At 42.7% G+C, this 25,447-nt stretch overlaps 1 protein-coding gene across 5 annotated transcripts in view; it reads left to right on the top strand.

The window, feature by feature from the left end:
• Positions 1-25,447, top strand: part of RAPGEF1 (Rap guanine nucleotide exchange factor 1) — a 158,005-nt gene that overhangs the window by 13,554 nt on the left and 119,004 nt on the right. The window contains exon 1 of one of the 5 annotated variants that reach the window (XM_049896940.1): positions 10,725-12,887. The exons of the other annotated variants lie outside the window; for them this stretch is intronic. Within the exon in view, the coding sequence (XP_049752897.1) occupies positions 12,824-12,887 (64 nt within the window). The 5' untranslated portion in view covers positions 10,725-12,823. Of the gene's footprint in view, positions 1-10,724; positions 12,888-25,447 lie in introns of those variants that run through there. 5 annotated transcript variants of the gene reach the window in all.

Genomic DNA, 25,447 nt, shown 5'->3' with positions numbered 1-25,447 from the left:
CCTCCTGCCTTCTCGTCCTTGCCCATGGGCTGGTGTGCCCTTCAGCATGAGACTTTTAAAAAAAGAATTTTACATACAGTAAAACTGACTTTTTTTTGGTGTCCAGTTTTATGAGTTTTAACAAGTTTTGACTTGTGTAACCACCACCACAATTAGGATACAGCACCGATCCGTCACCCCGAAAAAAAACTCCCTCCTGCTGTCCCTTTGCAGTCAAGTCCTTTCCCCACACCTGGCAACCAGTTTTGCTTTTTCCAGAATATCATATAAATGTGATGATATAGTATGTAACTTCTGGAGACTAGCTTCTTTCACCCAGTGTGCTGCCTTTGAGATTCTTTAGGGTGTTGTTTTTTACCAGGTCACTCCTTTTTATTCCTGTGTAGTATTCCATTGTGTGGGCATACTACTGTTCATCTGCACGAGAATTTGACTTGGGCTAGCTATCTAGATCAGCTTCCTAGGAATAGATAAAGGTGGCATGTGACAGTTGGATTACTAGACAACGTTGATTATAGTAAAAATGATTATAGTAAATTACATTTGGGCTGGTAGAACTATAGATGAACTACAAATACTTCGGGCTCCCCTGAGTACAATGACTTGTAATTGGGCATGGGAGCCTGTGCAGTTACGAGAGACATTGGCTTCTGTGGGGCAGGAAGCTTTTAAGCCAGGGTGTATTGTGTACCTAGATGTGGATCCCACTGCCTTGCACCTGGGCACCTCAGCTCTCCTGGGCTCCTTCAAGACACTCACAGGAGGGAACCACCCAGTGCTGCTCCCTGGCAAGCTTTGCTTCCTGTCCTGTATCCTGAGTATGTATATCAAGAGTGCCTATGGAAGTCCTCGGGGCCTAAACATCTAGTGGAGCCCAAGACCTTGGTGGATGTGGGAGTCTGGCACATAGTGTTTAATGAATGTTAGCTATTCATAAAGACCCTCTCAAGCCTCTCAGTGGTTTCCATTTAAGGACTCTGCTCAGATACCATCTCTGGCACTTACTTTCTGAGTTGACAACATAGATGACATCTACTTTAGCACCACTTGGCGGGATCCCAGGTGATTGGCCACGTTTTTGAGAGGGTATCGATGGCTTGGGAGAGGGGAGGAGGGAGAATGTTTTAGGCAGAGGCAGTAGCTTTTTTCAGTAATTCACCAGCTGGCAGGTCCTATTAGATGGAATGGTGCTTCCATTTGGGAGTTGCCACTTAGAGATTGCCATTATAAGGTCTCTGGTCCCATGAGTATCATTAACACACCTGTGTGAATCTGGTGATAACCAATTACTGTGTTTTCTTGATACTAAGACACCAACACATGTAAGATGCGTCACTGATTTAATAATGCTTCTTAGAAAACAAAAAAAGGGAAAGAAAATACATTAGCAGGGTGGATTATAAAATAACACAACCTTCCCCTTATCTTTCAAAAGTTAAACTGTGAAAAAAGTATGTATCTTAGAATCAAGGAAATTGATTAAGCAGAGATTCATTCTTTCAGCTTGTTTCTTGAACACCAGTATGTACAGTTCGTGGTAGTAGATGCTGGGGACACAGTGATGAATAAGTCAGAGCTTCTGCCTGTGTGGGGCAAGGCTCTCTCCAAGCAAGACAGCCTTTGAAGAGTCAGACTCTGGATTTTTGCTAATAAATGTACCTCTAGTCTAGCCTCACAGGTCTGGACACTAAACCAAAAAAAAAAAAAAAAAAAAAACCAAACACGTGTTGCTGTCGAGTCGATTCTGACTCATAGTGACCCTATAGAACAGAGTAGAACTGCCCCCATAGAGTTTCCAAGGAGAGCCTGGTGGATTCAAACGTCCAAACTTTTGGTTACCAGCTGTAGCACTTAACCACTACACCACCAGGGTTTCCGTATGGACACTAGAGGAGATTATTTTGAGGATTACTGTGCTTGTGTGGACCATAACAGATGGGATGGTGATCACACATGCCAGGTTACGCCTGCTGTTCTGGTATAATTATTAAGAGCACCTTCTCTGTCATTCTCAAAGGTGTGCTCGAGTTTGGATGGGAAGATACTGAGTGAATAATCATTTATGACTCTGAGTTTCATCAGTTTGCGTTGAAGAGGGTCTTGGTTTGCTCGGTGAAAGAACTGTTTCAGAAATATGGCTTGTTCCAACACAGGGTCAAGCCCATAGAGTCCACAGGAGGGTCAGCTGAGTTTGGTTCGGGCCCTTTCGCTCCCTGGGCATCTACTGCTTTGCACGTTCTAGTCACTCGACTCGCAGAAGCGTTGAAATCTGGAACAATTTGGTTTAAAAGAAATATGAACATGGACATTACAACAATTAGAATGTGTTTTCCTTATGATAAAAATTAGATTAACCACATCTAAAATTTACATTCTTCGGAATGGATGGAAGATTAAGTCTTGTAGATAAAGCTGGGCAAATAATTATGTAGGAACACTAGACTGGGTTACATGGGACAGAGATTGCTTTTAGCCAGTAGCAGTATGGGGGTTGAACCTTTCTAAGAAGTCTCATTTTTATGCAACTGGTATATTCAGTGTTTAAAGAAAATAGCCAGAAAGGCAGGTAGGAGGCTTCGTGTTTGTGGCAAATTGGTAACTTGCAGCCTGTTATGTTAGAAAGTATTGATGGCAGGATCATACGGGACCAGGTGGTCTCTATCCTGAGGACCTGCTTGGTGTTCTCAGTTGTTCTCACTTTAGCACGTAGAGCTAAGCTCAGCCTCAGAGTTTCTGATTCAGTAGGTCTGGGGTTGGGCAGAGAACTTGCATTTATAGCAAGTTCCCAGGGGATGTGGACGCTGCCACTGGAATAGGTGGAGGGGCACACTTTAGAGCCACTGCCCCGAGTTTAACCATGGAGAGGAATGGAAAGGGTCCTAGAGATTTGACTTCAGAAATACAAAGCTGCCGTTAGTATAATAATAATGATAAAAATAGAAGGTAACAAACAGCTACTGTGCATTAATCCCAGGAACTGTGCTACATACATTTCATCTTCCCAGTAGCACTGTAAAGAGGCAGTTGTTGTTAGGTGCTGTCAAGTCTATTCGGACTCTTGGATACCCCATTTGCGCAGAATAGAACTGCTCCATGGGTTTTCAAAGCTTTACCTTTCGAAGCAGACTGCCAGGCCCGTTTTCTGAGGTGCCAGCCTTTTGGATAGTTAGCGGCTTAACTGTTTGTGCCACCCCAGGCAGTTAGTGGCCTCATTTTACAGATGAAAAACTGAGGCTCAGAGGGCTTTATGTGACTTGCACAGCTAGCGTGTGAGAGAGCTGGCTTGGAGCCACTGCCCTGTATCGCTGGCATTATGTACTGTAGTGCAGTGGTCTTCACGGCCGGCAGAGCTGGGGTTGAGTACACAACATAGCCCCTTGGTGTTCAGAAGAAAGTATTGGAGCTTTGATTTATGTTTACCACTTTCATCTTTAAAAACAGCTAAGAAATGATGTCTTCCTGGTCTTTAAGTTTATAGATTGACACTGGTATCCACACCCAGACAGTCGTGGTCCCCTCTAGTACTGGGGATACCTGAAGGAAGGCTGAGAATTCCATGGTTCAGAGGAATTGATGGTGGTGCCCTTACTCCTGTGTCCGCTTTCCACGAATTTCCGTGTGCTGCAATTTAAATGGTTCTGGGTAAGGAGATTCATGGATTATATCATTGAGTTTTTACCAAACTAATCCTTATAAAATGGGTAAATGGCTTAAAAAATATTTCCACAAAGACATTACAGATTGAAGATGATTCTCCTAATATAAGCACGAGTGAACAAGAAAATGACAATGCTGACACTTCTCCTCTTTCTTGTCAGCAGTTGTTAACCATGTAAAAATGATGGTGATCTAATTAGCTCTGACAAATGGCCAGAAGCTTTGCAGTTATAAAGAAAACTCTGATGAATCTCACACTCAGTGTGTATTGTGCCTTGGGATATTAGCTGATTAATTAGGTTGATATATTAGTCATCATGATTAGGACGACATTTTAAAAACTAAGCATCCAGAACTTGAAGACAAAACTCTAAGATTTGTTATGTTTAATTTGAAGTCACTCACTTCAGCACTTTGGCACATAGTAGTAAATGTTTACAAGCATCTTTTGAATTTTCTTAATGTATAAGTGTTCTAGTAACACATATACACATCCATCTCAGCCTACCTTTTCTGGACCCTCTTTCTCCTCCCAACCATTTTGGAATTCCCTAGGGCCCAGTTCTGATATCTCTTCCTAGATGATCTAGTCCCAGAGCTCTAAATACTATCTAAATACCAGTCACTCCCAAATGTATATTTCTAGCCCTGATTTCTCTTTGGAATTGCAGACTTACATACCCGACTGCCTGCTTAACATCTCCACTTGGATGTCTTTTAATCGTTCAGACTTTGCGTGCCTGAACCAGACCTCGTAGTTCCCCACCTTACCCTCTGCCGAACGAGATCCTCCCTGGGACCTCTGTGAAAATAAATACTATCTTTGATCCAGTTGTTCAGACACAGAAACCTTGGAGTCATCTTTGACTTTCTCACAATCCATGTCCAACTCATCAGTAGATTGATCCTGTAGATTCTACCTTCACATAGCCCTGAATCTGACCACTCCTACACCACCTCTGCCAAAACCTTAGTCCAGGCCACCACCATCTCTTCCTGGACTGCTGTAGTACCCTCCTAACTGGTTTGCCGGTTTCCACTCTTGCCTCACAGATGTCCATTCTTTATTCAACACGCAGAGTGTAAATCAGACCAAGTCAGTCCTGCTCGAAAGTATCCCATGGCTTCCCATTGAATTTCGAATAAAATCTGAAGCCCTTACCATGGCACCTTACACTGTCTGGTCCCTAACTAACCTCATCTCTGACTACTTTCCCCCTCACTGTATTTCAACCATGTAGACTTTTGTGTTTTTCACAAACCTCCACATGGAACATACCAAGTATACTACTGCCTCAGGGCCTTTGTATGTGCTGTTCCCTCTACCTGGAACATTGGTTCTCCCAGATACTGTGGTTCTCCTATTGAGAGTCCATGGGTTCAAATGCTTGTTCACCATTTGCTGATTATGAGACCTTAGGCAAGTTGCCCACTGCCCCCCCCCATTTTAAAAACCAGTTTTCTCATTGATAAAATGGAGCTAGTGGTAGGGTTGCTGTGAGTTCATGCAAGGGAAGCACTTAGATCTTAAGTACTTAGGAAACATGAGCAGTTCCTTCTGTTCACACATTTGCTCCCTGACTCCATTCAGATTTCTGTTCAAATGTCACTCCAGAGAGTTCCTTGATACCGTCACCCCTGGTTTTTTTGTTTTGTTTTGTTTTAGTTTAGCATTTATTTGCCTTTTTGTGATTTTTCTTATTAGGATGTAAGTTCCCTGTCAGCTACTGTTTCATCAGAGTCCAAAATGGTGCCTGGCACATAGTTGAAGCTCACTAATCTGTGTTGAATGAATGAATGGATAATAAGTATACACTGGGTGTAAGCTCAAAGCCTCTGAATTGGTAGGGGTGTGCATTTTAAAAAGCTGGAAGAGCGTAACTAGAGCACACACTGCAGTGACTGCTCATACTTACCTAGCTCAGTGGAGAGGTCAGTTGTTTGGTCAAATTTGGTGACTGTATCTCTGGAAGTAATGAGTCCTAAGGGGCAGGAGGTGTCAGAGCCTTGAGGCTTAATTCAGTGGCAGGGTGGAAGAGGGCCTTTTCCCAGGGTGGGCACTGTCTCTTCTGATACTGTCATAGTTAAGATAGAGCAGAGATTGTGGGACCCCGTAACGATTGCCCATTGAGTCAAACAGGAAGTTTTGCCACTTGCACTGTTTGGTGAGCTAGTCCCAGTTTACAAGGCCCCAGTGACCTAGTTAGGTTTAAAAAGCAGTTTCTTCTATTGCTTTCTATGATGTCATGTTTTACTTACAGAGTACTTAGGACTAGAATTGATTTTGGAGAGCACTGTTGTCCAACCCTCCCAATTGCTGATGTCCAAGGCAGGGAAGAGGCTTCCCAAGGCCACATGGCTAATGTAGTGAGTGGCCAGGGCTTTCTCCTGCAATTGTTTATAGAGAGGTAGGTTCTAGAAGGGCTATGGATTTGGGAGACAGGAGGAGTACTGTCTCTGCTGCATTGCTTTCACATTGCCACACACATCTTCACGGAGGAGGTAGGAATCAAGCTAGAAGGTCAGTAGCGGTTCAGCTTAGAATTTTTTGATCTCTTTCTATGTGATGTGCACTGAAGTAGACATGGGGCCGGATAGGGGGTGGGGAATAGGACATGGTTCTTGCTTTTCAGGTATTGTATTCGGTATACCTTTTTTGGGAGTTGTGAACCCGTTTAGAGCATCTGATGAAATCCAGAAAAATGCACATCTCACATTTTGCATGTGACTTCATCTCTCTGGCTTACTGGCCCTCTGCATCCAGTCTATTAAGAACTCCTGGTTTATTGGATCTTAGAGTCTGTTGGATGTGGACTGTAAGTTTCATTTGACTAGCTGGAGCGCATTATACACTGAAGGTAGGGAAGAGTGGATTTGGGCATGGTGTTCAGTCCCTGGTCAGAGTAAAGACCTCATGTATGGAGCATGTGGGAGATGAAAGTGGGAAAGGTGATTTTGGGGCCAGACACCAGAAGGTCTTGAATGCCAAGATGGACACCTGAGTCTCCATCCTTTAGGTATTCCAGGACTCATCAAGAGGTTCAGAATGTTCGCTACGCACATTTAGGAATTTCCCCCAAGTACTCCAAAATGTCTGAAAACAAGTGGCAGAGGAGAAAATACTATTTTTGCTAACTTTTTTTTTTTTTTAAAAAAGATGCCTTACTCCAAATTCCAGATGGTCTCGATAAAATTGGGAGCATAGGCTTTCTCCCTTTGATGTCCTTGTGGGCCAGATTTAGTTCCTGCTGAGTCCTGACTTCAGAAGGAACAACAAATACACAGCTTCTTCAGGAGGCTGGTGTTGACTTAGCATGAGGGCTTGCAATCATTGCCCTTCCTTTAATGAACCAGCATTGTCCCCAGAGGTTATTGAAAACTCAGAAGCTGTCTTACGTGGGGGTTTGGGAATCAGAGGTGAGGGGCAGGTTCTGACCCCCTGCATTTTACAGGTTAGATTAGACCCCAAGAAAGATGGGCTGGGTGAATATACAGTTCATGTCTGTAAAGTGTCACTATTAGGCCTGTCTGGATAGAGAAACAAGGCAGCCTTGTTTGGGATACGGCGTCAACGTTGATGGAGGATTAGCATTTTGTTGTTGTTGACACACACCCTGCCAGAAATAAGGCTGCTGGCTAGCTGTGGAAAAACACTGGACTAGGAGTCAGCAATTTGGGTTCTCTGCCCATCTGTGGAGTCTTGGGGAAATGTCTTTCCCTCTCTGGACCGCAGGCTCCCTACATTGTAATGAGGGAGTTGGACTCACCCTTCAGAGTTTGATGAAAGCCATGGATCTTCTTTTCCCAGAGAAATGAACCGACACCATTTGGCCAAGACTTTAGGAACCCCCTGGAATCCTGGTGGCATGGTGGTTTCGAACTACGGCTGCTAAGCAAAAGGTCAGCAGTTTGAATCTGCCAGCTGCTCCTTGGAAATCCTACAGGGCAGTTCTACTCTGTCCTGTAGGATCGCTATGAGTCGGAATCAACTTGATGGCAGTGGGTATTTTTTTGTTTGTTTGTTTGGTTTGGAAGTCCATGATATAAAGCACCAGGCCTGTTGGGCTCTGCCCCATGTGACCTCTACCCACTTTTCTGCCCCATCTCCTGCTACCTCTCCTCATTTGCATACCCCCCCACCCCCACCCCCCACCGCTACACTGGGCCTTTGCACATGCTGCTTGTTCTGCCCAGAAAAGGCTTCACCCCTTTACTTGGTCAACTCCTGCTTATTTTTCAAGTCTCACCCTTCCCTGACCTCCCAGATTAGATTACGTTGCCCTGTTAGGCACGATTTTCCTGCCTTGAATTTCTCAGCACTGATCACAGTAGTAACTGATTCTTTGCAAATAGTCTCTGGCTCTCCTCTGATTCTCTTCCAGACCTCTGCTCTGTGTAGCTATTTGTTGAATGAATCTCCAAGGTCCCTCTGGCCGTGACATTCTGAGACTGACCTGTGAGTGTGTAAGTGTCAGAAGAGAATCCCTGCGCTTGTGTTTCCTGTGACACACTACATGCAATGTGCCTTTTGCCTTCGATGATTTCCTCCAGGGCTGGACAGGGAAGTCACTTCAAAGCAGAGTCCCGAGGGCTGTGTACAAGAGCTCACGCCCAGAAAACTACCTTCCAGACCTTCTGCCTCAGTGCTCTGTTGGGCCTGACCTCAAGGCTGGCCATTCCCCTTTGTTTATGTTCTGGACTGAGCTGAAACTCCCACTTGGAACATTCCCACAGTGCCTGGCGCTTCCTTGTATTGTTGTATTTTTCTCCAGAGGGGAAGTGACCAACATCAGACTTTCCTCCCAGCAGACAAATTTCATATACAAAGCTTCATATCAGCTAGCTACTGGGGACCTGCTAGAGAATCCAGCCTCTGCCTCTTTGGCTCAGGTGGGTGAATGTGCACATTATAGGGACCTGCCAATCTTTCCCTTTTGAGCCATGATTTCTAATTTTTAAAAAATCTCCCTCAAGAAGTTAGCTACTCCTTGCTGGAATCTACGACTTAGATTTCTTCTGAATCTAGTAGTATCTTAAATGTAGGGGTGATGTACCCTAAAATGTTTCAGATTCCAGTAGCTACAATATTACTTCTGGTTTATGTCATTTCTACAATCAAAATATTATTCCTATGGTACAGATGCTTGTGGGTAAAATTTTGTTTTAATTGCACTGAGGGAGTGAGTTATTTACCAAAATGCTGCAGCAAATCTGACTGTGATATGGAAAAAAAAAAAATCCTTTGGGAGGGTAAATAATTTTTCTTTAATGATTGCAACTAAAGCTGGAGCTTTATAGGTAATAAAATAATAAAAACAGCAACAGTAACTATAATGAGTGTTTCTCTGTGCCAGGTTTTTTTTCAAGCAATCTTATTTAACCCTTACGATTTCCCTGTGAAATAGGTGGCATAATTGTACACATGTTACATATGAGAAAAAATAAGATCCAGAGAGGTGTAGCTCTGTCCTAAAGTTGCCCAGCTAGGAAGTGACAGCACAGAAGTTCAAGCCAGGCCAGGTTTCCTGCAAAGCCAGCATCCTCCCACTGCTGTTCTACCTCCCCTAGTCATGAGGAAATTTGTAGCAACTTTCCTAGCCAAGGATCAGAATTCTGGGTGCTGCATGTGGCTCTCACTAAGCATGTAGCCTTGACTCCTTTCCCCTCTGGGGCTGGGACCCTTCATCTATAAAATGGTGAGGGGGCTCTTTGAAGAAGATCTTGTCTCTCTCGGCTGTCCCTTCTGTGAGTCAGTGATTTGGGGCTTGTGGTAGTAGTAAAACAAGGAGTTACTTTGATAACATGTGGTCAAATATGGTCTGATTGAAAGCAGTGCACACGTACACAGCATCCTGGAAGCATTTGGGCAAGATGTAGAAGAGCATCAGATTGGCTGTGCAGTGAGCTTCCTACTTCTGGTGGCATTTCATTTTCTATTAATCCCATCTGTTAGAATCTTATGTCTCTTTAACATGGGAACTGGAGATGGGTCACTTGTCCATCTTGGGTGATGAGTGTATTCACCTTTAGGGATGACTCTAAAAGACACTTTTCCCAAGCTGGAAATCAGTGAAGAATTCTTCAGAATAGCCTATTTCATTTCTTTCTCTCCACCCCCATCCCCAAACAGTTCAATTCTGAATCATTTTGGGAGGCCATGACTACCTGAGAAGCAGGTGAACCACTGGATCCTCATTTCAAAGCTATTCTCTCGAGGAAATTTCCAGCTTGTTTGAAAAGTTCTTCAGTAAATTAGTTGCTTGGAACTTGGGATACACTGAGATTCAGCAGCCCCAAGTCAAGAAATGGCAGAGCCAGGTACCCAGCTGTGCACTGCACAACCCTTGGAATCCACTCTCCCTGTGCGCACAGGCACAACGAGGAACTGACACAAAGATTCGACTTCAAGGGCTTTACGTACAAATAGGCGAACTAAAAATGATTCAGATGAAACTCCAAGGCAAAGGAGCTCTGTTTGAGGTGAGGGGTGAGAGAGGCCAATGGAACAGTGTTCCTGCTCAGGTTGGCCCAAGCCCTCTGACTCTCGAGAGGAAACAAGCTTATGTACGGATCAGAACCTCCCCTTAACCCTTCAGAAACCCCGGGTGGAATCGCTGTGCATGTAGGGAGAATTTTGTTCATTCATTTGTTTATTCTTTCATCTACCCACCCATTTGTTTGTTCAGCAGAATTATTAAGCACCTGCTGCGTGCTGGGTAACCCTATGGGGCAGTTCTACTCTGTCCTATAGGGTCGATATGAGTTGGAATCAACTCAACGGCAATGGGTCTTTTGGTTTTTGGTGTGCTGGGTCTTATGCTAAGTGCTGGGCAGTGGCACATGGATAGAGCTTTGGTAAGCTGTTTGCCAAGTGTTCACAAGTTAAAATTCTCTTTAGGTGAAATGAGAGGTTTGTAATTAGAGCCCTTTTGTTTTTTCCTTTTTTTTTTTTAGTAGACCATGCTTTTTGTTTTATTTGTCCTCAATAGTAAGGAACTTATTATTTTTTTTTTGTAATTTTATTTTTTTATTGTTAACAAATATATACAGCAGAACCTATACCAATTCAACAGTTATAATTAGAGCCGTTTGATTTACTGTAGTTTTTGGAAACTATTTTGTGAGAGAAATGAGGTCAGATATCTAGCACTGATAACTTGCCTAAAGAAAATTGCTATGGCATTTAGTAGAAACAAACAAATGAAGTTGCTTCAGGATTTCCCAAAAGGATGGAGAATGATTGTTGATGGAAGGGGTGCTGAGTTTAGATGTTATGTTTCAGTGGACCTATGATGTGGTGGTGGTTCTGGGTCTTTCTTCTCTTCAGTGGGGTTGCAGTTTGGTCTAGAGAAGAGGACCCTGGGGCTGGGAACCGGGCGTGGCCTTCATACCTTTGCTCTCCTTCCTGCAATGTCATTGGAGGAATGAAACAAACATGTGGTATTTGTTTTTCCAAGTTTGGAATCTCTGCCCGTGAGTTTGTAAAAATGATTTTTACACTTGTGGATCAAAATACAAAGTCTTAAGATGTTATAGAGGTTTGCATTTGGCTTCGTCATTCTCCATAAATTGGCAAGATTATTTTCTCTCAGAATGGGCAGGGGCTGGTGTAACACAATGGCTGTGGTGCCCGGAAGTTCTAACAGAGGAGGCTGAAGAGTCGCAACCGGAATGGCATTTAGTGCCTCCTAAACTCGGTCTCTTTACTTCTGTGAGTCCTTCTTTTTTTTAATGTTATCTTTAAATTTTACTCCAGTTCTACGCTTTGGTGCCATATCATACCATCCAACCCCATCAAATAAATTGTATTTCTGCTTTGAATGTGCGCGTTTGACCAAATTGGCAGAAGCCAGAAATCTGCCATCTGAGCTAATATAGTTTCACAGTCCAAGATGATAAAAATGATGAAGGTAAATATTTACCGAGGGCTTCATAAGTGCCGGGGCAGTGTGCTAAGCACTTCACAAACATTCTCTTTCATTTGACCCTCACTACAGCTGAGGATCATTAAACCCTGGTGGCAAAGTGGTTAAGTGCTACAGTTGTTAACCAAAAGGTCGGCAGTTTGAATCCACAAGATGCTCCATGGAAACCCAATGGAGCAGTTCTGCTCTGTCTTACAGGATCGCTGTGAGTCAAAATTGACTCAGTGGCAGTGGTATAATTGGTGCAGCTGAGGCGGTGGGACTGGAATTATGCCCTTTAACAAATGAGGAAGCTGAGGCTGCTGTGCTCAGTTGGCAGAGCCAGGAATTGAACCCAGGTTGTTGGGCTCCAGAGCCTGTATCCTTACTTTGCAGAAGGGCATTCTTGAAGGGCTTTTCTATCCCTAAATTCTAGGATTAAAATAAATGAAATCTTTTCATCTGCATTGACATCTTTCTTTCTTTCTACCAAAAAGTATATAATTTCACGCCCTTTTTTCTTCCAGCAGACCTGCTGTACAAAATTCAAGTGCTATAACACTTTTCTCCAGCAAAATCGTTCCCTAAATGGAACTTGAGGTTACAAACTATAGGCTGTGTTTGGCCTCCCTCGTCTTTCCTTATCTGCCAACTGAGATGCAGCTTGCATTTTGATGTTTGTTTTTTTGTAGGGAGCACAGTATTAATGAAATCAGCTTGTTTTCTCTGACAGAACTCATCACATGGTACTTCTCATGCCGGTCTGAGGGCGAGGAGCTTAAAAAGAAGGTGTGACATAAGGGTCTATATGATCTGTGTCTTGTGGCACAGCCCCAAATCGGTCCATTTATAACTGTCAGCTTTTTGATTACCTGATTCCTCATTCCTCCCCCAGGGAAAAGCAGCATTGAAAATATTTGGGAATATAGTCCATTCTCTGGGCCCGTTGCTGTGTAAGATGAGTAATCAAGTGTCAAAGGAGGGCCAAGGAAAGAGTTCTTAATATAGACGGATTACTGCGACTCACCGGTAGGGCGATAACAAGCCTTTTCTTCTGATTTCCTCTCTGGAACTGAAGAGAGTTTGAAAGGCAAAAGGCAAAGACCCTTTCAGAGCAGAATTTCTCAAGTTGTCCTTGTAAGGGTTTGCCTGGGCTCTGCCTCTGCGTGATTTGGGATGTCCGAGAGATGAATCCACTTTCAGCTAGGGAGGTGGTCCTTATTTGCTGTTCAGCAAGGGCCCTGTGATCCTCTGGCTTTAGAATGGGCAATGCTATCGAAAAACAGAAACCCGTGAAACGAAGCCATCTGTGCCCCTGGAAGCAAGGTAAGAAAGTCCTGGGCTTCATTTCCAGGAAGAAAACCATGGCTTAAAACCAGAGCTCAAACTGCTTGAGGAAACACTCCAGGTTGGAAAACGCTTGCAGTTCAACATGATTTAAAGGAAATTAAGAGACGGTTATCCTAAGGAATAAAACAGTTTGTATCTCAGTTTGTTTCCTTGGCTGAGAATTTAGTTCGGCTTAAGATGTTTTATTCAGGTACAGAATGTCTGCTTATTGGAAATTTTCAGTTTTTAAAGAATGTTTCAAACCCAAGTTTTGATATCCAGGAGTTTGTGATATTTTTGGCTTAGAGAATATATAAATATACAGCATCTTTCTTTCAAGGAGTTCAGAGTACCTTCTGTTACAAAATCTCATGTTATCCATCCTGGACACCCATGATGCTAGGCAGCAGCGTCTATCAGTACCTACCTGTGTCTCTCAAGGGCTTATATTAGGATCGGCTTTGAGGAGGGGAAGCCAACAGGGGTCACAAAGCAATGCAGTGGTGTTCCTGGAACTGGAGTGCCTTTGAACAGTGCCCTGGGGACGGTTCAATCTTCCAACACACCCAGCTACCTTTTTCACTGTTTTCAGCCCAGCAAACCCGGAGTTGGCAGACCCAGCAGATATGCCTACGCTGTCAGAAGGAAGACTTCACTGGGTCTTTTTCCTCTACCTCCACTTGTCAAAAAAGGTTGCTGGTAGCATTGATATGTAGCAAGACTGTACATATGGGTATGTGCTTATGCACAGAAAAAATAAACTGGAAGAAGATGTATGAGAATACTAACATATGTCATCTTCTCTGGTCAGATTATGGATCTGTTTTTGTCTTTTTAAAGGGAAAATAGGTGGAATGATAATTTACATTCAGGTTTCAGTGTCTCTGCTTTTCTATTTTTCTTTGTCCAATTTGTTACTTTGACAACATTATGCCTTAGTGGTTCTTGAGAGGAATCTGGTTTGAACAAAATTGCTATAAAATACTACAATTGGAGGACAATTTGGGAAATTTAAATATGAACTGGGTAAATTTAAATATGAACTGGGTAGTAGATGATAATGGCAACTATTGTCAATTCTATTTCAAGTGATAGTGGTGTTGAGTTATGTAGGAGAATGTCCTTTTGAATAGTCATGCTTAAGTATTTATGTGTGATGGGTCATGATGTCTAAAATTTACTTTCAGCCAAAAAAAAAGAAAGAAAAGGAGGGACATACAGATAAAATAGCCTATATTTTAACAAGTGTTAGAATCCATGTAATAGATATGTAAAAGTTCATTGCACTTCCTTTAATGTATTTTTAAACACTTCTTTTTATTAAAAAAAAAATTGCTGGTTATGACACTATAGTACAGTGTCCTGCCGGGTGAATCTTAGCAGAAATGGGTCTTTACTGAAGTGGGTTGGAATGTGACACCCTTCTTCAGTGCCATGGGGCTGGTATCTCTGGCCGCCCAGAAGAAAATTGGAATTGATACTATAACTCAAAGGTACTACTTTTACATTTTATAGCAGGAATTTAATATATTTACTTACTTTCGGATTGTTTCTGACACTCTGGAAAAATGTAAGGGTTAAAACTTTGTAAAATTTTTGTTGGAAACAGCTGGCTTTACAGACAGAATTAAAGAATGGTTTTATTTTGTTCTTTTATTTAGTTGTGTTCAGTAATTTTTTTAAATTTTTATTTATTTATTTTGTTGTTGTTAAGAAAATACAGAGCAAAACATACACCCGTTCAACAGTTTCTACATGTACAATTAATTCAGTGACATCGATTCCATTCTTCAAGTTACACAACCATTCTCACCCTCCTTTCCTAAGTCGCTCCTCCCCTGCTAACATAAAAACTCACCCCCCCCTCCCAGGTCCTTATCTAATCTTTCCAGTCGCCCTTGTCAATTTGACATTCAGTAATTGAAATGAGAGGAATCCTAGGACCACTGTTGATAGTGGGAATTTCAGGATCCACAGTGAATTGGAGGTAAAAAGAAGAGCAGCTTGTTGTCCATGATTTTTAAGTCTTCACGGATCCAGGAGCAGACCTTTGCCATTGTAGGGCTTTGTCTGTTTGCACAGGTTAGACCCTGGGACAGCAGTTTGTTGCCCCAATCCAAAGTTCATCTCAGAACTCAAAGCTGTTTTTGGTTTGCATGAAGCCCTGCTGTGGACCCACAATAACATGGATGTGGAGTAGTCCTTCACAGTCTATCTGTTTGTCTTTGCTTTGAAGGTTGTTTATGTTTTGGAAATGGGGTTTTAGAACAATATTTAGGAACTGGATTTAATGAATCCCAGGCACCATCCAACCCTAACCTGAGTGTATTTTCCACGGTCCACGTTCCCCACAGTCGTGAAATCTGTGGATGCCTGGTGGCACCAGCTCCAAGGCAGGGAACATGGCGTCAGTGTTTGTTCAGGGGCAAGTGAGCAGGAAAATGGGGCAGGTCCTTGTGTGGATTTGCTCCAGGCAGCTGGAAAAGCCCAGGCTGCCCCTGGCTTCTGCCCAGCCTGTCGCACTGCATTGGCAGGTACCCCGGAGAATAACCAGAGCCAAAGACGATTGTGATTAGGAAGGTCAAGCCCAGAATACATTCTGGAGGCAAATTTGAAGGAAATCATTATCTGCCCTTTAGATTATTTACATTTCTGTTTCCAGGTCCATACAAAGAAAGTTGAAAATTTGAAGTGATAGAAAACCAGCGGGAGAAACATAAATCTCACCACCTGTGCCTGCTGTCACCCTAAAGGGCATTTTACGCCTAGTAGAGAGGCTTCAGGGAGCCCTGGTGGCACAGTGGCTAAAGCACTCTGCTGCTAACCAAAAGGTTGACGGTTCGAATCCACCATCTGCTCCATGGAAGAACGATGTAGCAGTCAGCTTTCTAAAGATTTACAGTCTTTGAAACCCTACGGGGCAGTTCTGCTCTGTCGTATAGGGTCGCTGTGAGTCAGAATTGACTTGATGGCAGTGGGTTTGGTGTTTTGGGGTTTTAGAGATGCTTCTCTCTGATGGTTTTAACTAGGGCAGGATATGCACCCCATGAGGGACTAAGATTATAGCCTCTGACTCTTACTGCACTTGTTTTTAAATAAAATGATAGATGCTTTTCATGGTTGATAAATTTGACTCGTTTATATTAGTATAGTGAATTCCAGTGAGCCCCATACAAAGAAATAGGACCATAGGCAGGATAAGAGAGTGGCTTCCAACATGATCCTGAGAGCCCCAGGTGGAGCTCTGTTCCTGTTTTGTGTCTGGCCTTGAATTTTGTAATCCCAAGTGAATTTTGTAATCCCAAATTGCCTCATTTCTCTCACCCTCTTTATCCCCAGTGGCCTTCTCCAAATGAGGTCATCTTATTGTGTTATTTATTTTCTTTATAGCCCTTAACCACATGCTTTTAAAAAAATTGATCTGTTTATTGTACCACCTGAGTGTAAGCTGCCTAAGGGCTCTGTCTGCCGTGTTCATTGTTCTGTCCCCAGCACCGGGTGTACTGCGTGAGTGCAGTGTCACCGGCTCACAGTTTTACCATGAGCATTAAATGGGGTGTGAAGGGCAGCCAGGCTCCTGGTCTGTAGTAAGTGCACAATAAAAGGTACGTGCTGATGCCAGTGGTTATATAGGGCTTGGAAACGTTCACTCTGCCTTTCCTTGCCCAAAGTAGAGATATTGGGGAATGAAAATAGGTATGTATGCTTTCCTGTATCCCGCAGCAATTCTGAATTTGCAAAAGATGCTGCAAAAAAGGCCCTTAAATCATAAAGAGTCAACATTTAATTGTTAATTCATTGACCCAGACGCCTAGGATAACCTTGAAATTTAGAGCTAAATGAACTTCTCTGAAGTAGATCTGTGATCCTACCCTCCTGGAAGACCCCTTTCTTGTTTTATTTTATTATTTTTTCTTAGAGAAATGATTTGTGGGGTTGCTTTCAGTGCTCATTTTTGCTCTTGGGAATACAGCATGGGCAGAAGTTTCCTTGGGAATTAAAAATCACAGCAGTAATTGCAAATTGAATTGTTATCTCCTTCAAAAATCCTAGCAGCTAAGGGCCATACCAGTCTGGTAAATGGAAATGTTAATGATTTGCATGTTTGTACACAGTGTGGGTGTGAGTGAATAAAATTAACACCCTCAGTGGAAGAGCTGACTATAAAAAGTGTCTTTCCCAGAATCGGGCTAACTGTGGGGGTTTACTATGCTGGGAAGGAAATTGGCTGAGGTGGGCGTGGGTCGAGGATTTGGATCAATTCCATGTGCTCTCTGTGTACCTCTGCTATAGGGGCAAATTTGGGATTGCTTGAATTTCAGCCAACAGCGGTGTTTAGACTTGCCTCTACAAGATAGCCAGCAGAGAAGCCTCTGGGGCAGCTGTAGTCTGTGTGCCAGGTAATTAATATCGATGGCTTTTCTGGCCAGAGCTGAAACAGGCCTACCTCCCACCATCGAGTTTCTGGTTCTTTATTCTATTGCTTTGGAACCAAAGTGGTTCCTTTTTTTCCTTTCTGTCTGGTGTCAGCTTAGGCAGTACACTAGAATGCTCAGGGGCTGCATGCTTGCTACCCACACCATGGCCCAGCGCCGTCCAGCTAAGTAAGACTAGACACATACCTTCATGTTCCAGGCCTGGTTCCAGATCTCTGAGTGGGGCTAGTAATAATGCCTACCTTAAAAAAAAAAAAAAAAAATTTTTTTTTTTTTTTTAAAGGACTGTTGTGAGAATTCAATGAGATAATTCACGGAAAGGGGTTATAGCCCTTAGCATACAATAAGCCTTTAATGAATAATGGCAGTTCTTATTCTCATACATTGCGTGATAGAGCTCTGAATTTTACTGGGTCGGTAGATGTGGATCATAGGCCTGGCTCTCTCCAGCTAGCTGTGTGATTTTGGATAACTACACGTGTTTTATTCTCTGGGTTGAAGGAATTATATGCCAGATGACGTTAAAGGTCCACTTCTGGGTGTGAATCACTGACTATCAGCACTGGCTACTGCTGTTTGTATCTGCAGCTCTGGCGTGTTGAGTGCAGAGAGAAAAGCATCAGTTCTGCAGAGTGCAATAATGAAATGAGTACTTTTTATTGTATTGAATTTCTGTGAAAATGGTTATTGACGGACCAGACGTAATTGAGTTACTCTTAGTTAAGTAGAATAGTAAACTAACCAGGACAATCCATTTTCCCTGTAGTGTTGAAACTTTTTTTTTCTATAGTTACAAAGTGATATAAGAGCATGAACTCTGGAGCCTGGATGCGAGGGTTGAGTCCTTGCTGTTCCGCTTTCTAGTTGGGGGACTTTGGGCAAGTTACTTAGCTTTGGGGCCTCTGTTTCCTTACCTGCAAATAACTCCTGCTTTGTACTCTTGTGTGAGGATCAAGGAATTTGTGCATGCAAAGTGCTTAGGCTTCTACGTGGCACATAGCAAGTGTCCAGTAAGTTGTTGTTGTTATTAGTTTAAATACAGAGAAATTACATTTTATTTTAGTTGGAAAGATGTTACATTGTTAAAGAAAAAATAGGAAAAAAAATTGAGGATATGCAGAAAAAGAAAACACAGATTGATTGTCTGCACCAGGGCCTACAACATAGTGAGCAAGGTATCAGCTTATCATTATTCTTCTCCAGGACTGGTGCGTACACAGGCGTAGTTGGCATATAGTTGTAATCATGTGCCAATAATTGTTTTCTCTGATTTCCTTCTTTGTGGTCTTCATAGCTGCTGTAGTGACTGTGACTTTTCTTCATGTTAATATTCTGTAACTTATTGAATCATTCATCTGCTGTTGAATATTGACATTTTTTTCCTTTTTTGCTGTTACAGGTAAAGCAGCAATAGTAGCCTCATTCATATAGTTTTGTGATCCTGTTGGATGATTTCCTTAAAGTTCCCAGAGTAAAGTTCCCAAGCCAAGAGCATAAGGATAGCTTTAAAGCTTTCGCCACGTTGTTTTCCAAGAGAGACGTGTCAGTTAACATTTTCATGAGTGATGCATAAATGTACCAGTTAGCCACAAGCACATCAGTGTCGAGAATTACCATTTTGAAATTGTTCCTCTTGTAAAACTTACTAGTGTCGTAGTGATGAGTTATCTGATGGCATGGGGGTCAGGGAGAGGGCATAGGAAGTTCAGAAACCATTCTCAGTGCTAAGAATCCTTTTTTTTGTTGTTACAAAATTCTAATTTCTCACAATCCTTTGCATTGGCATGGATTCAATCTCTTTCAAGTCCTGCGTTTCACAGAAAACAGACATGCGACTTTAAGGATACCCACTTACCATCACGACTTTTTGTCTTCTGCCTCCCAGAGAGCAGTTATTAAGCACTTTAATTTCCTCACATGAAAGGGACAAAGTGAGCCTAGAAGTGTTATTAACATTGCTAGTGTAATGCTTACTGTTAGGCAGCATGACTAATGATCCAACGTGACTAATGACCCAGCTCTTCCTCCTAGCTGCTTCTGTTGAGGCTGACTCATTACCATTTTCCCAAACTGCTTGTACATGATGGAGGCACCAACCCAGTTGTTATTAAATAGCTGGTTGTGAGGGCTCTTTGAATCAACAAGTGTAGAGCATAAGGGTATTCAAGTAAACATAATGGACGAAGACCATGTCTAAATCAATTCAGTAGTGAGGTTCAAAGCCATGAAGCAAAAGGTTATTTAACATGCTTATGGAATCATAGATGCCTTGAACTAGAAGGGAGTAGTAAGACTTTTTAAAAAATAATTCCCCAATTTTACCAAAGAAGAAACTAGAGAAGTAACTTGTCTGAAGTCTCACAGCTAGTTTGTGACATAGTACCTCCTATGTTATGATAATATAACAATGATATAATAATGTATGTAATGATACTGTAAAATATAACATAGATTATAACCGTTTTATATTTATGTATTTACGTGTTAAATATATATATATTTTTATATATAGTATGTTATATAATATATACAATATATGTTGTATCTATCGTATGTAGTACACAATATACAATAATATATATAATAATAAGAAAACAATAAGCTGTTGAGGTAATAATATTACAGTAATGCTGATAACTTCCTGTGTGCTAGACACAATACTAAAAAATTTGAATATATTGAACATTTCTGTCTTCCTTTTTGAGCAGTTGACGTGTAACTCAAGTGTCCCGTCAATCAGTTTTTTGTTAAGCAAAAGATCAGATGTAGGAAATGGAAACCATAAGTGTGAAGGAATTTTTCTCATGAGAAATGTGGGGTGTTGTTTTGGGTGTGGGTAAGAAAAGGGAAGGAAACTTCACTGTCATCAGATATGTCCAAATTTAGAACAATATCTATCCCTAGCCATTGGCTTTAGGATATGCTTTACCCTGGGAACGTGCGTAGAATACATTTCCGTCTTTGGCTGTGTTTTTTCCAGCTATATAGAGGGTGCCACCATTATTTTAAGATAATAGTCATGGCCATCGGCCACTGTATATCTAATTACCTTTCGACTATTGCTTAGAAGGCCCTTGATTTCAGAAGTCACGTCATGTCGAAAAATCCAGATGATTCTGTTTCAGGGGACCTTGTGGACTACAGCCAAGGAATTTGCCAGGACAGTGCATCTATGTCAGGGGTCAGTAAACTTCTTAAAGTAAGGCCAGATAGTGATTTTTTTTTTGTTTTGTGGGACTAAGAAGTAAAAATATAAAAACCATTTTTCACTTGCAGATTGTAAACAAGTAGCCTGCATAAACAAATAGGCAGCTGTTCAGATTTGGTCTACAAGCAGAAGTTTGCCAACCCTTGGTCTACATGGTTTTTTTGCCTTGGGTGCTATTGTCCTGGTGGTGCAGTGGTTAAACACTCAGCTGCTAATGGAAAGATCAGTGGTTCAGACCCATCCAGCAGCTCTGGAGTAGGAAGACCTGGCGATCTGCTCCAGGTGACAGCCTAGAAAACCCTATGAGGCTGTTCTGCTCTGTCATTTGGGGTTGCAATGAGTTGGAGTTGACTCAACAGCACCTAACAACAACAGCCATTGCTGACAGTGTCACCCTGGAACTCAGAAGCAGGCCACTCATCAGAGCACAATTCTACTCTACACACATGGGGTTGCCATGAGTCAGAATCAACTCAAGGGCAGCTGGTTTGTTTTTGTTATTTTGACATAAAAATGGTGTTTGAAGCTATGAGACTGGATGAGATTACCAAGGGAGTTAGTTAGAGAAGATAAGAGGCCAAGGAATGACCTCTGGAGAGGGAGAAAATGAGGAGGAACCAGCAAACACTCAGCAAAGGTCTTCAGTAAGGTAGGAGGAAAAGCAGACTGTGGTGACGAAGAAGTCAAGTGCAGAGCTTGTTATTGAAGAGAGAGAAAAGGAGCAACACTGACAAATGATGCTGACTTGGGTCAAGTGAGTGGAGGACTGAGACTTGACCATGAGATTTAGTAACATGATGGTCATTGGTGACCTTGACAAGATCCAGTTTCAGTGGAGGGTTGGGGCAAAAGAGGGTTTAAAAGAGAATGGGAAGAGAGGAATTAGAAAGAATGACTATGGACAATTCTTTGGGGAACTTTGCTGCAAGGGGGAGAAAAGACACAGGGTGATGGTTGAGGGTAGTAGGTGAAGGGAAAGGTCCTTAAAAAGGCAAAAACAGTGGCGTGATTGAATGCTGATGGGAATGATCCAGTAGAAAAGGAAGATTGCTGATGACTGGAAGAATTGTTGGACAAGAGAGAAGTCGTAAATTATAAAAAAAAAAAAAACTCGTTGCCACCAAGTCAATCATGACTCATAGTGACCCTATAGGACAGAGCAGAACTGCCGCATAGGGTTTCCAAGGAGCAGCTGGTGGATTCGTACTGCTGACCTTTTGGTTAGCAGGCAAGCTCTTAACGACTGTGCAACTGTTAAAAAAAAAAAAAAAACCGTGCCACCATAACTACTTTTAATTAAGTAGTACTCTCGACAGCACCGGGCTCGGCTGGGCTATCAGTGATTGTTAAAAAACCACACTGGTGTTCAGTGACTTAAAACAACAACTGGTTATTTAGTTCATGCTTCTGCAGTCAGCTGCCAGGACAGCTTGCCCCTGTCTCTGCACCCCCAGGTTTTTTCACCTGGCAGCTGTCCAAGGGAGCAAGGTGGTATACAAGGCTCCTTAAGGCCTAGGCCCAGAATGGACACACTATCACCCCATTTTATTGGTTAAAACAAGTCACGAGGACAACCCAGATTCAAGGAGAAGGGTAAGAGACATTGCCTCTTGATGGAAGGAACTGTAAAGTCATCTTGCAAAGATGTGTGGATACAAGGAGGGGCTCACTTTTGGCCATTTTTGCAAACAATCTGCCATAGCTCTCAATGAGCTGAGATGTGCTTCACAAGGGTTCTCATCTTCATTTTACAGCTGAGGAAACGGTTTCAGGGAGGGTCCAGTACCTTGGCTCAAGATCACACAGCTAGTAAGTGGCAGAGTAGGGATTCAAACCTTAGTCTCTGATGTCAAAGCCCATTTCTTAGCCACTTCTTTGTTCCGCCTTCCTGATTTTTTGTTGTTGTTGTTAGTTGCCATCCAGTAGATCCCTACTCATGGTGACCCTGTCTGTTATAGAGTAGAGCTGCACCGTAGGGTTTCTTGGCTGTAACCTTAATGGAAGCAGATCGCTTTCCTGACATGGTGTCAGTTTTAAAGAGCAGAAAAGAGTGTTACCGCCTCTCTTTTCTTGTTAGGCATGGGAATAGTTTTTTTTTTTTGTAGACAGATATTATCTCATAATCAGGATGTATTGAGAGAGGCGATTATCTTGTTGTGGACTGCATGTTTACTTCATGGGGATTGGACAGCTCTATTTATTAGAATCCCAGTGAGGTCACAGTGGTGTGTTAAATTAGGGCCTGTATTGACACAAATTCATGTCTCTACTGCCTGTATTGACACAAATTCATGTCTCTACTATCAGCTGGACCCTCAGTGCCATTTGACAGTCTTTCAGCTTGTCAGCTCACTCGTCTGTTCCTCCTAGCAACCCATCGAGGTAGTCACCATTCTCCACAAGTCTCCCATCAGTCCACCCCCCTCCCTTTTGACCTGTGAGTCCTACTCACAGAGAAGTTCATGCCTCACTTGGGAACACCCTGACCTTTGCCTCCACTCCTGCTTTGTATGTCTGCCTCCTCCTCTCTGTCCCTGACATGGGGATGCCCTGCCTCTAGTCCAAAGGGAGCCCCCTCTGCTCAGATCCTCCTCCCACCAGAACTTGCCATAATCCACATCTGTCTTCTCACCAATTGGATTTAAGCTTTTCAAAGGCAGAGTCCAAAAAGAGGAGGAGTTTGTAATAGCCTCAGGGAACTTTGGTTCTACCACTACTTCTGTAGCCTTGGGCAGGCCATTTCCCTTCAGGTTCATGAAATCTGAGAAAAATGGACTAGATATGCAATCTGAAAGGCCACTTAGGGATAATAAGTTGGCTGATGTCCATAAAGAAAACCCTTGGCTTAGAGCTCAGTATTGAATGCAGTGGCTACCAGTGTGCCTTAGGTTCTGACCTCTGTCTGTATCTAACAGCCCTTCCATTTGCTGAGTGATCTCCAGAATTATCTTTGCCCTCTTGTTATTCATTGTCAAAACCTCATTGGCCCCAGGGCTAGAGCAGCTGCCTTCTTCTTAGCTCATTTGGAAAGCAGCTTGAGAGATGGTTGATGTGTGTGGTGATTCCATAATCTCAGAAAAATTACTTTGGTTAGAAAGCAAAGACCACAGTGAAAATATTCTTTAAAGCTCTCTTTTGGTAGAAGGAGCAAATATATGAGTAACTAGGTTAAATCAAGCATTTGAAATCTCTGTAACTATATACTAACAGTGAGCCCAAGAGCTTTGCCCTTCTTTAAAGTCCCCGGATGGGGATCTCAGTTAGCCAGGTGAGAAGAGGAGAAATATTACCTCGATGAGGAAGCATTGGGGATAGCAGGGGTGTCAGCCGTGTTTTCATGAGCTGATGCTCAGGCATGAGATTCATGGTGCAGTTTGTCTTTATTTCTATATACTTTGCTGTAAGAGTAAATAGTCCTGCTCCTTATTTATCATGGAATCGTAGCTGTTCAGTGGTAGAATTCTCAACTTCCATGCAGAAAGTTTGATTCCTGGCCAGTGTACCTCATGCACACCCACCACCAGTGGAGGCTTGTGTGTTGCTATGATGCTGAACAGGCTTCAGCAGAGCTTCCAGACTAAGATGGACTAGGAAGAAGGGCTTGGGGATCTACTTCCAAAAATTAGCCAAGGAAAACCCTATAATCACAGTGGTCTAGTCCATAACCAATCATGGGGATGTCTCAGGACCTGCATTTTGTTCTGTTGTGCAAATTGGGTGCCAACTCAACAGCAGCTAATAACATACTTAAGAACACACTGGTAAGTACTATGAAAGATCTGAGCTGAGATTTGAAGGGTAAGTCAGACTTAACTAGGTAAGGAATGGAGGCAGGGCTGGGGAGGACTAGGTGAGGGAACAGAATGTATAAAGGTCCTGAAGCAAAGGTGGGTGGATGGGGTGAGAATGACATGGGGTGGGAGATGAAAGGTACCTTGTAGGCCATGTCAAAGGTGTTGGGCTTTAGTTTAAGAGCAGTGAAAAACTGAAAAGCCATTAAGTGTTTTCAGTGATAGGTTTGTGTGTGTGAAAGAGATTGGTCGATTAAGAAAGAGAGAGATCAGACTTGTGCTTTGAAAAGATTTCCACAGCTTTTGTGGGGAGAATGCACAAGAGAAGGTAAGAATGGAATTAGGAGGCTTAGTTGTTCAGGCAGATGATAGCAGTTTGGACGAGGGGTGGTAGGAGTGGGACACATTCACCGGATAGGTAATTGTTGTTGTTAGGTGCCCTCAAGTCAGTTCTGACTCACAGCGACCCTATGCACGACAGAACGGAACACTGCCCCGTCCGGAGCCATCCTTACAATCGTTGTTATGCTTGAGCTCATTGTTGCAGCCACTGTGTAAATCCACCTCGTTGAGGGTCTTCCTCTTTTCTGCTGACCCTGTACTCTGCCAAGCATGATGTTCTTCTCCAGGGACTGATCCCTCCTGACAATATGTCCAAAGTATGTAAAACGCAGTCTCGCCATTCTTGCTTCTAAGGAGCATTCTGGTTGTACTTCTTCTGAGACAGATTTGTTTGTTCTTTTGGCAGTCCGTGGTATATTCAATATTCTTCGCCAATACCACAATTCAGAGGCGTCAATTCGTCTTCGGTCTTCCTTATTCATTATCCAGCTTTCACATGCATATGATTGAAAATACCATGGCTTGGGTCAGGCGCACCTCAGTCTTCAAGGTGACATCTTTGCCCTTCAACGCCTTAAAGAGGTCCTTTGCAGTAGATTTACCCAATGCAATGCGTCTTTTGATTTCTTGACTGCTGCTTCCATGGCTGTTGATTGTGGATCCAAGTAAAATGAAATCCTTGACAACTTAAAGGATACGTAACTAGAAGATAAAATTGACTGGACTTGGTAATGGATGGGATCTGGAGGTTGACAGGGTGAAAAGAGTAAAGTGTGACAG

The sequence above is a fragment of the Elephas maximus genome, chromosome 9, assembly GCF_024166365.1.
Source record: "Elephas maximus indicus isolate mEleMax1 chromosome 9, mEleMax1 primary haplotype, whole genome shotgun sequence".
Classification (NCBI taxonomy): domain Eukaryota; kingdom Metazoa; phylum Chordata; class Mammalia; order Proboscidea; family Elephantidae; genus Elephas; species Elephas maximus.
This window is presented reverse-complemented; position numbering and strand designations above follow the sequence as displayed.